This window comes from Silurus aristotelis (genome assembly GCF_946808225.1).
Source record: "Silurus aristotelis genome assembly, chromosome: 5".
In the NCBI taxonomy this organism is placed as follows: domain Eukaryota; kingdom Metazoa; phylum Chordata; class Actinopteri; order Siluriformes; family Siluridae; genus Silurus; species Silurus aristotelis.
Window position 1 is genome coordinate 30350327 of NC_139578.1, and position 12500 is coordinate 30362826.

A 12500-nucleotide genomic window follows, 5' to 3' on the forward strand; every position below is an offset into this window, starting at 1 on the left:
TTAAAAACAAAACGCGCAGTACATCATAATAAACATCTCCCCCGATAATAATAAACATCTTCTTCTGGAAGCTCCTCGTCAGCCGGGAGGAACTCGGGCCGTTACTAAACCGTGGCCTGGTGGATGTGGAGCTCCGGGTTGGAGATCTTCTGGTTTGGAGTAAAATAACACTGGTCTTTTTTTCTTTTCGGAAATCTAAAAAATGTAGTTTTAGTTCCTTTAATTATTTTATATTCGTTGTGTTCACATGGAGCTGTAGATAATCTGTGAACGTGTTTTCAGTTTGGTGACTTTAGAGAAAAAAAATCTTAAAATAATTTTGTATATTATAAAGAAATACTTTGGTTTTGTTTATGAAGAAACGATCGTTTATTTTATTCATTTTTTAGGAACTGGTAAATATAAAATTAATAAATATACAGAATTACAATAACATGAGCAATAAATACACAGATAGATAGATAGATAGATAGATAGATAGATAGATAGATAGATAGATAGATAGATAGATAGATAGATAGATAGATAGATAGATAGATAGATAGATAGATAGATAGATAGAACACTTTATTCTCACAAGACAATAATTAGATATGACCAATTTAATGGTGCAATTATTTCCCCTTTATTTATTTATTTATTTATTTATTTGTTTGTTGATTTATTTTATTATTAATTTATGTAAACGGTTAATAAACTCTTAAAATAAATAAAACATTCATTTATAAAAATAATAATTAATTTATAATATAAAAAAAATAATAATAATTTTTTCTACATTTCTCCCTATTTTTTTTCTACAAATTATTTCTAGGTTTCTTCGATATGTTTTCGTTTCTTTCTATAAATAAATTGTTGTTAGTTTTGTTTATTTGGGTTTTTTTGATTGTTTTTGTTTTGTTTGTTGGGATTTTTTGGGGAATGAACCATTAGAGTTAAAAGTTTTTCAAGGAACCCAAAAACCAGGTTCCGGCACCGCTTAGTGTTTTTAATATAATAAAGCTGCTGATTTGATCTGTGTAGTTTTTGTTTGTTTGTTTGTTTGTTTGTTTGTTTGTTTGTTTGTTTTGAATAAAGTCGCAGCTACTCACAGTTGAAGTCGGTTTGAAGTTTGGGGAGCGCGAGGCCGGCGGTGGAGATTCTCAGCCAGTGGTCGAGCTGCAGAGACCCCGGGGGGAGTTTAAGGGGCTCATCGTGGTGAGGAAGAGGAGGGTATGGGTAAGAGAGCACGGGTGATGGTCCCAGAGGGTAGGAGAACATGTGCGGGTGGTACAGAGCGCTGCTCGGAGGATGGAGTCCCACCATGGCTGAAGAAGAGTTCAGGAGCTCCGGGACGCTTCTCCTTCCTGAGGATGATGATGAAGAGGAGGAGGATGAAGAGGAGGATGAAGTGGACAGTGTGGTGACCAGCGCCAGGGGAGAAGTCTGAATTTTCGGAGGCTCCACCGCCAGAATGGCGTCGATGCGAAAGTTTTTGGATTTCTCCATGTGGAGGAAAAAGATCTCCAGCCGTTCTCTGGACTCACATGTGTGTATAGGTGTGTGTGCGTGTCGCTAGGTGTGTGTGTGTGTGTGTGTGTGTGTGTGTGTGTGTGTAAGCTGCTTCCTCTGCGCTGTAATCTGGGCTATAAAGGCAACTTTGTGGAAGTGGGGTCGGATTGGTTGGTCACGACACGCCCACGCGCAACTGGTCCAACCTCAATACCGGCACGGTTGCCAGTTTGGGGCCAAATTTTTACCCCTAAAAAAAAAGGACAAATGGTGATAGAGTGGTGTAAAAGAAGAGAGAAAAAATATTTTCGTTTTCTTATTCTTTTCTGTTTCGTTTTGTTCTTTTTTCTTTCTTTTTCTTTTCATTCTTTATCTTCTTCCTCTTCTGTTTATTCTTTTTTCTATTTCTCATTCTTTTTCTTCGTATTTTTTCTCTGTTTTCTTCTATCTTCTAATTTGTATTATTCCTTTAAATAATTCTTCTTTCTTCTAATTTTCTTCCTTTTCTCCTTCTTTTTCCTCTTCTATTTCTTTTTCTTGTTTCTACTTCTTATTCTTCTACTCTTTTTCTTTTTCTCCTACTGTGTCTCCTGCCTTTTCTTCTTTTTCTCTTTATATTTAATATATTTTCTTACTAATTAATTCTTGAAGCTTTAAAGACTATAAGCCTTTTAGAATAAATACAGTGAAATAATATTGCATAAGAAAAATTACTTTTAGATTTCTAATTTATACATTAAATAAATAAATAAATAAATAAATAAATAAATAAATAAATAAATAAATAAAGGTCCACATATTTATAGATGAACTGCTCTGAAATCCCAGACTGTCCAATAAAAATATCATTTTACAGTTAGGGGTGGGGTTGGGGGGGGGGGGGGGTTTACAGTAATGCAGCGATAGAGGGAAAGACTAAAAAGAGATGGAGTGATGGAGAAGTGTGTTAATGGAGAATTGGAGTGAAATTTGGAATAGAGTGGAATAATGAAGGGATAGACAGATGGAGTTGGTGTAAACAGAGGGATGGAGTGAAGGAGGAGTGGATTGATGTATTTTTTATTCTCTAATTAGGTCCTGGAAGCTAATGGAGAGAGAGAGAGAGAGAGAGAGAGAGAGAGAGAGAGAGAGAGAGAGAGAGAGAGAATGAGAGAGACTGAGTTTGCCCTTCACCTGCCTCTCAATCATGCTGAAGAGCTTTTGCCCCCCCCCCCTCTCTCTCTCTCTCTCTCTCTCTCTCTCTCTCTCTCTCTCTGTCTGTCTCTGTCCGTCCGTCCGTCCGTCCGTCCGTCCGTCCGTCCATCTATCTATCTATCTATCTATCTATCTATCTATCTATCTATCTATCTATCTATCTATCTATCTATCTATCTATCTATCTATCTATCTATCCATCCATCCTCCCGCTGTTTATGAGCTCTGGAGAATAAAAATCCTATAATAATTCAATCCTTCACACGTTTTTTTCTCTCAGTTTCCCAACAGTAACATTGCAGTTAACAGCACATTGTGAGGCACATTTTTATTCATTAGTTTGTTTATTTATTAAAAATACAATTCGCTTTGATCTGTAGATCATATTTACCAGTGGAGAAGATCACAAAACAGCTTTACAACACTCTGATACACTGATGTACTGATCCCTGTATGAGCAAGCAGAAATTAGATTTCACTGGGTTTTATGGTGCTTCTTTATTTGTTTTTAGATGTGGGGTATTTATGACCAGAAGGACAAGTAAATAAATAAGTAAATAAACAGAAATGTAAACATTTTTGTACTATATATTTGTAAAACATTTGACAATTAAAATCCTCCAAAAAAAAAAAGGGTTTCATTTGCTTTGTGAAGCAAAAAAAAAAAGGTTTGCGTTATAAAGTTAATAAAATAAACAACATTTGTGTCTATTTATATATTTATTTATTTATTTATGTTATTGTTTGTTTGTTTGTTTGTTTATAAATAACCTGAAAAAACCTTAAAACACAACGAAATAAAAATTCCACTTGCTCATATAGGGATCAGTTTATATCTTCACATCGAATTCGATTTTTAAATAATAAATGAATAAATAAAAATGATTTTAAAAATTGTTTGTTTATTTATTTGTTTGTTTGTCACTATACACAACTGCAAGTATAAAACAGAAAAATGCTATTATTACAAAAAAACTGCAATAAAAACCCCACCGAAAAAAAAAAATATATATATATTATAATATATATTAAAAAATTATATATATATATATACAGTGAGGAAAATAAGTATTTGAACACCCTGCTATTTTGCAAGTTCTCTCACTTAGAAATCATGGAGGGGTCTGAAATTTTCATCGTAGGTGCATGTCCACTGTGAGAGACATAATCTAAAAAAAAAATCCAGAAATCACAATATATGATTTTTTAACAATTTATTTGTATGATACAGCTGCAAATAAGTATTTGAACACCTGTCTATCAGCTAGAATTCTGACCCTCAAAGACCTGTTAGTCTGCCTTTAAAATGTCCACCTTCACTACATTTACTATCCTAAATTAGATGCACCTGTTTGAGGTCGTTAGCTGCATAAAGACACCTGTCCACCCCATACAATTAGTAAGAATCCAACTACTAACGTGGCCAAGACCAAAGAGCTGTCCAAAGACACTAGAGACAAAATTGTACACCTCCACAAGGCTGGAAAGGGCTACGGGGAAATTGCCAAGCAGCTCGGTGAAAAAAGGTCCACTGTTGGAGCAATCATTAGAAAATGGAAGAAGCTAAACATGACTGTCAATCTCCCTCGGACTGGGGCTCCATGCAAGATCTCACCTCGTGGGGTCTCAATGATCCTAAGGAAGGTGAGAAATCAACCCAGAACTACACAGGAGGAGCTGGTCAATGACCTGAAAAGAGCTGAGACCACCGTTTCCAAGGTTACTGATGGTAATACACTAAGACGTCATGGTTTGAAATCATGCATGGCACGGAAGGTTCCCCTGCTTAAACCAGCACATGTCCAGGCACGTCTTAAGTTTGCCAATGACCATTTGGATGATCCAGAGGAGTCATGGGAGAAAGTCATGTGGTCAGATGAGACTAAAATAGAACTTTTGGGTCATAATTTCACTAAACGTGTTTGGAGGAAGAAGAATGATGAGTACCATCCCAAGAACACCATCACTACTGTGAAGCATGGGGGTGGTAGCATCATGCTTTGGGGGTGTTTTTCTGCACATGGGACAGGGCGACTGCACTGTATTAAGGAGAGGATGACCGGGGCCATGTATTGCGAGATTTTGGGGAACAACCTCCTTCCCTCAGTTAAAGCATTGAAGATGGGGCAAGGCTGGGTCTTCCAACATGACAATGACCCGAAGCACACAGCCAGGATAACCAAGGAGTGGCTCTGTAAGAAGCATATCAAGGTTCTGGCGTGGCCTAGCCAGTCTCCAGACCTAAACCCAATAGAGAATCTTTGGAGGGAGCGCAAACTCCGTGTTCCTCAGTGACAGGATATAAACCTGACTGATCTAGAGAAGATCTGTGTGGAGGAGTGGGCCAAAATCCCTCCTGCAGTGTGTGCAAACCTGGTGAAAAACTACAGGAAACGTTTGACCTCAAACAAAGGCTACTGTACCAAATATTAACATTGACTTTCTCAGGTGTTCAAATACTTATTTGCAGCTGTATCATACAAATAAATAGTTAAAAAATCATACATTGTGATTTCTGGATTTTTTTTTAGATTATGTCTCTCACAGTGGACATGCACCTACGATGACAATTTCAGACCCCTCCATGATTTCTAAGTGGGAGAACTTGCAAAATAGCAGGGTGTTCAAATACTTATTTTCCTTACTGTATATATATTGACACATAGATATTTTTAGTTGTAATGAGAAAGAGTTGTAATGTTGCCTTATTTCCCTTAAGTACAACTCTAAATATAAAACTCTAATATAAGGAGAATTGTATCCGAGTTTAAAATAAACAAATACACATAAAGGCCTACAACAACAACAACAACAACAACAACTATAATACAATTTATTACAAAAACAGGTGAAGACGAAGATGATGATGATGATGAAGAAAATTGAAGAAGGATAATTAATAATAATTGTTTTCTTTTTTCCCATTCAGTGATTTATTATACAGCAGATTTATTTAAAATATATTCACATTTATTAAAAACTTCACACTTCTTTTTATGATTTCTTTTCCTTAGTATTTTAATTCCTAATAGAAACACTAATAGATACAATATTACAATGTTATAATATTAATAATCAGCTGTGATGATGATGATGATGATGATGATGATGATGATGATGACGTTATCAATGACTATTTATAAATCACACAATCACTTGATAAAAATAGACCTGGTAGGAAATCAAAAAGTTTTAACTAACCATAAAAAAAAAGTATTTATATACACGTGTGTGTGTGTGTGTGTGTGTGTGTGTGTGTGTGTGTGTGTGTGTGTGTATTAATATTAATAATATAATATTAACTATTCATATAATCATTGATAACATCATCATCATCATCATCATCATCATCATCATCATGGTGGTGGTGACAAACTGTTAATGTTTTTTTTTTTAATAATTGTAATATATATGAATTTAAATTTTATAATTAAACTGAAACATAATAATAATAATAATAATATTAATAATAATAATAATAATAATAATAATAATATTAATAATAATAATAATAATATTAATAATAATAATAATTATATTAATAATAATAATAATAATAATAATAATAATAATAATAATATTAATAATAATAATAATAATAATAATAATAATAATAATAATATTAATAATAATAATAATAATATTAATAATAATAATAATAATATTAATAATAATAATGATAATAATAATTTAGTGGTGGTGGTTGTTGTTCTTGAATATTTGTATTTATAATAATAATAATGATTGTTTTTTTTATATATTTTATGATGAAGATGATGATTAGGGGGATGATGGGTAGTAGCTGCAGTATGATGAAGATGATGATGAAGATGATGATGGTGATGCTGGTGATGATGATGAAGATGATGGTGATTAGTAGTAGTAGTAGTAGTGGCGGTGGTAATTGCTCTTTATTTCACTGAATATTTTTATATATTTTATGATGATGATGATGATGATGATGAAGATGATGATGATATTTTTGTTCACCTGTGTATTTGATCTCTTTCCAGACCAGGATCGGTGTAGGTGGGCTTTGAGGGGGGGTAAACGCTCGGCTCCTCCGCCTCGTCTCACGGCTATAATTTCATTAAGGAGAGCGCAGGGGTATTAGCTGGTGAAATATGAAGGCGGTTAACACGGACCCGCACCAATCCCCGAGATTTATCACTCTTTTTTTCTCTCCATCCCATCAAGTAAAGGGTGAAATTAGTATTTGCACCCTGGGATGGAGACTGACCTCGCAGGAGGATGGGGAGGAGGAGGGGGGGGGGGGGAGGGGTAACCCCCCCCCCCCCAGCAGCAGCATCTCCTTGGAGCTCACTAATCACTTCTCCAATTAACTGGAGTACAAATCACGCTGATGAGCGGATGGGATGTGAATGATGTGAGTTAATGTGTTCATTATGAAAAGACTTTTTCCAGGGGAAATTCACGCTGTCTCTTTTATTGCAATAAATACTGCCTTTAATCACACTGGTACAAACCGCTGCAGTCTGCAGCACAGCTTCCAAACACATCTGCACCCCATCATCATCATCTCAACCCCTTTCATTAGTCCTACAGCCTGGGTGAGGTGAGCTGCACACGTCCTGCACACGCCCTGCACACGCCCTGCACACGTCCTGCACACGTCCTGCACACGCCCTGCACACGTCTTGCACACAACCTGCTACGTCCCGCACACGTCCCACACACGTCCTGCATACGTCCTGCTACGTCCTGTTCTGCTACATCTCCACACCACACTACGCCACACAACTCCACACCCCACAACTCCACGCAACGCCACACATCTCCACACCACGCCACACAACTCCACACCCCGCAACTCCACACAACGCCACACATGTCCACACCACGCCACACAACTCCACACCCCACAACTCCACACCACGCCACACATGTCCACACCACGCCACACAACTCCACACCACGCCACACAACTCCACACAAGCCACACATCTCCACACCACACCACGCCACACATCTCCATACCACGCTACACAACTCGACACCACGCCACACAACTCGACACATAAGCATGCCACACTCCACACCACACCACGCCACACATCTCCACACCACGCCGCACAACTCGACACCACGCCGCACAACTCGACACAACGGCACGCCACACATCTCCACACCACACAACTCCACACCACACTACGCCACACCATGCTACAAAACTCCACACCACACTACGCCACACAACTCCACACCACACTACGCCACACCACACCACTCCAAACCATGCTACAAAACTCCACACCACACTATGCCACACAACTCCACACTACGCCACACAACTTCACACCACAAAAAAAACATATATATTAAATTACATTTAAATATGAAATATATTTTAAATAACAATGCCTAACAACTCCAAGCCACACAAATCCACACCATGCTACAAAACTCCACACCCCACCACACCACACAACTCTACACCACACTACGCCACACAACTCCACACCACACCACACAACTCCACACCACACCACACAACTCCACACCACTCCACACCACACCACACAACTCCACGCCACGCCACACCACACAACGCGACACAACACAACGCCACACAACTCCACACCACACAACGCCACACAACTCCACACCACACAACTCCACACCATGCTACAAAACTCCACACCACACTATGCCACACAACTCCACACCACACTATGCCACACAACTCCACACCACACCACACAACATTACACCACACTATGCCACACAACTTCACACCACACCACACCACAAAAAATACATATATATTAAATTACATTTAAATGTGAAATATATTTTAAATAACAACGCCTCCACGGCACACAACTCCACACTCCACACAACACCACACAACTCCACACCACACCACACAACTCCACGCCACAAAACTCCATGCCACACCCGACCACACAACATTACACCACACTACGCCACACAACTCCACACCACACCACACCACACAACTCCACACCACACCCCACCACACAACTCCACACCACGCCACACAACTCCACACCACACCACGGCACACATCTCCACACCACGCCACACAACTCCACACCCCACAACTTCACACAACGCCACACGTCCACACCACACCATGCCACACATCTCCACACCATGCCACACAACTCCACACCACGCCACACAACTCCACACAAGCCACACATCTCCACACCACACCACGCCACACATCACCACACCACGCTACACAACTCCACACCACGCCATACAACTCCACACAAGCCACACATCTCCACACCACACCACGCCACACATCACCACACCACGCTACACAACTCGACACCACACCACACAACTCGACACAACGGCACGCCACACTCCTCACCACGCCACACATCTCCACACCACACTACGCCACACAATGCTACAAAACTCCACACCACACTACGCCACACCGTGCTACAAAACTCCACACCACACTACGCCACACAACTTCACACAACTCCACACCACACTACGCCACACCACACCACTCCAAACCATTCTACAAAACTCCACACCACACTATGCCACACAACTCCACACTACACCACACAACTTCACACCACACCACAAAACATACATATATATTAAATTACATTTAAATGTGAAATATATTTTAAATAACAATGCCACACAACTCCACGCCACACAAAGCGCATCGACCAATAGGATTGCAGAGTCTACGAATCGGTCGAATCGCGTGTGACACTGATTGGGGTGGGCGTGGCCACGGCTCTGTTGTGCTTCTGAAAGCTACAGCTGAGGAGGGAAGCAGAGCGGCGCAGTTTTTGTTTCGGTTTCTCGGATATTTGTTCACATTTCATCTTAAACTGAATATTTATCCACATTTCAGGTAAATGTTCAGATTTATACCGGTGTGAAAGAGAGTGAAAGTGTTCTAAACCCGGGCAGGAGTCACTCCTGAAGTGCAGCACAGGGTCTGAATGCCGGAGCGCTATGCTAAGCTAGGCTAGCTCTTTTACGGATTAAAATGGCGGTGTTTCCATTGTTTTTGTAGTTACAGGTTTATTTTTCTGGGAATGAGGAGACACAATAGCGGAATATTTTCTACCACACAAACCCGAGTGATGTCAAATCCGCGGTCAGTTTGTGTTCATTCTGCTGAGTCATTAGCAACCTACCGTGTTAGCTAACCTGCACAACGAGCTGTGTTCCAATCCGCTACATGTGCACTACTCAGGGTGCAGGGCCCGAACTCAAGTACCCTATTTAACCCTATTTACACTCCGTTTACAACACTGCCTTCTTCTTCTTACTCATCATCTTCCTCCTCTTCTACTTCTTCCTCCTTTTCTTACTCACCCTCCCCTTCTTTTTCCTCCTCCTCTTCCTCATCTTCTTCTTCACCTTCTCAGTCCTCATCCTCTTCTTCCTCCTTCTGCTCCTTCTCCTCCCCTTATTCCTCTTCCTCCTCTTCTTCTTCCGCCTTTTCCTCCTCTGATGCCTCTTCCTCATCCTCTTCTGATTCCTTCTGCTCCTACTCCTCCTCTTCTTCTTCCTCCTTCCCTTCCTCCTCCCCTTCTTCCTCCTTCCATTCTTCCTCCTCTTCTTCCTCCCCCCTTTTTCCTCCTTTTCTTCTTCTTCCCCTCCTCCTCCCCTTCTGTTTCCTCCTCCTCTTCTTCTTGCTCCTTTTCTTCTTCTTCCTGCTCCTCTTTTTCCTCTTCTTCCTCCTTCTCCTCTTCTTCCTCGTCCCCCTCTTCTTCTTCATTTCTTCTTGTTCTTCTTTTTATTCATATTCTTCTCATACTTCAACTTTGTTTTCTTCCTATGCTTTCTTTTCCTCCTCCTCATCATCTTCCTCTTTCTCCTTTTACTAATTTCACTTCATCCTCCTTCTTCTGTAGGATGTTACTGAGCTCAGATTGAGATTGTATTGTTTTATTGTGTAATATTTTATGAATGAATCAGTTCAGTATTTAGTGTTAAGGCAGAAATGTATCACTTTATAAATAAAATCTACAGCAGCAGCCAAAAGTTTCTCTTCTACTTCAGTGGACTTTCTCTCTTTTTATACTCCACATTGTGCATTAATACTGAAGACATCCAAACTACAGTCCATCATTGTTTAAGAAATGACGGTCAGACAGCCTGAAACATCTCAAGAGCTTTAAATGTATCCTTAAGTACAGTCTTTAAAACCGTCCCAGGAAAGAAAGACTGAGAGCTACCTCTGCTGCAGAGGATAAGTTCAGCAGCCGCAGATTTACATCAACGCTTCGAGTTCAATCACACCTCCAGGTTCTGTAAGAGCTATTTGTCCATGAAGGAGAGTGATGGAGTGCTGCATCAGAAGATCTGACCTCCTAATCACATCATATAAATACAGTTGGGATCATTGTGGGTGAATTGGACCGGAGAGTGAAGGAAAAGCAGCCAACGAGCACTTAACACCTCAGGGAGCTACTCCAGCTTGTTGGAAAAGCGTTGCAGGTGGTAGCTCATGAGGTTCACTGAGAGAATAGCAGGTTGGGATAAAAGCTGGTGGCTACTTTGAAGAATCGGAAATATAAAACATACTCTGGGTTGTGAAAAACGTTTTTTGCTCCATGGATCAGAACGCTGTTTGTTATTGGTCAGTTACGAGTACGCTCTGACCAACCAGGTATCAGACATTCAGAAGCAGTCTCCAGTGTCAGGGCTCCAGAACGTGTCTCATAACAGAGGGCACTGTGACGAGTGTAACTGTAAACGGATAAAAGTACACTGTGTGTGTGTGTGTGTGTGTGTGTGTGTGTGTGTGTGTGCGCGCTGCAGGTTATCCGGACGCTGCAGCTCCATGGGAGAAGTGTAGCCATGTTCAGCTTCGAGGGAGATTTCAAACGGACACGAAACGTGTCTCTCGGCGGGGCGAGTAAAAAGGTGCGCTGCAGAACTCCTCCGTTATTTTCTTCTCCTCCGTCACTCATTTTTCCTTCAGCACTTCCTCCTTGCACTTCCTTTTCTTTTCCCACTATTTCCTCCTTCCTTTATCTCCATCACGTCTTCTTCCTTTATCTCCATCACGTCTGTCTTCCTTTATCTCCATCACGTCTTCTTCCTTTATCTCCATCACTTCTTCTTCCTTTATCTCCATCACGTCTTCTTCCTTTATCTCCATCACTTCTTCTTCCTTTATCTCCATCACGTCTGTCTTCCTTTATCTCCATCACGTCTTCTTCCTTTATCTCCATCACTTCTTCTTCCTTTATCTCCATCACTTCTTCTTCCTTTATCTCCATCACTTCTTCTTCCTTTATCTCATCACGTCTTCTTCCTTTATCTCCATCACGTCTTCTTCCTTTATCTCCATCACTTCTTCTTCCTTTATCTCCATCACTTCTTCTTCCTTTATCTCCATCACGTCTTCTTCCTTTATCTCCATCACTTCTTCTTCCTTTATCTCCATCACGTCTTCTTCCTTTATCTCCATCACTTCTTCTTCCTTTATCTCCATCACTTCTTCTTCCTTTATCTCCATCACTTCCTCTTCCTTTATCTCCATCACGTCTTCTTCCTTTATCTCCATCACGTCTTCTTCCTTTATCTCCATCACGTCTTCTTCCTTTATCTCCATCACGTCTTCTTCCTTTATCTCCATCACGTCTTCTTCCTTTATCTCCATCACGTCTTCTTCCTTTATCTCCATCACGTCTTCTTCCTTTATCTCCATCACGTCTTCTTCCTTTATCTCCATCACGTCTTCTTCCTTTATCTCCATCACGTCTTCTTCCTTTATCTCCATCACTTCTTCTTCCTTTATCTCCATCACTTCTTCTTCCTTTATCTCCATC

At 40.1% G+C, this 12500-nt stretch overlaps 2 protein-coding genes across 2 annotated transcripts in view; one reads left to right on the forward strand and one right to left on the reverse strand.

The window, feature by feature from the left end:
- The window catches only part of mnx1 (motor neuron and pancreas homeobox 1), an 8281-nt gene extending 6704 nt beyond the window's left edge, over positions 1–1577 (reverse strand). The window contains exon 1 of the mRNA XM_083542932.1: positions 1092–1577. Coding sequence (XP_083399058.1) covers positions 1092–1488 — 397 coding nt within the window. The 5' untranslated portion in view covers positions 1489–1577. The remainder of the gene's footprint in view (positions 1–1091) is intronic.
- Positions 1578–9381: 7804 nt separating this feature from the next.
- ube3c (ubiquitin protein ligase E3C) overlaps positions 9382–12500 on the forward strand; it is a 34802-nt gene continuing 31683 nt past the window's right edge. The window contains exons 1-2 of the mRNA XM_083542630.1: positions 9382–9562; positions 11485–11589. Of these exons, the coding sequence (XP_083398756.1) occupies positions 11524–11589 (66 nt within the window). The 5' untranslated portion in view covers positions 9382–9562; positions 11485–11523. The remainder of the gene's footprint in view (positions 9563–11484; positions 11590–12500) is intronic.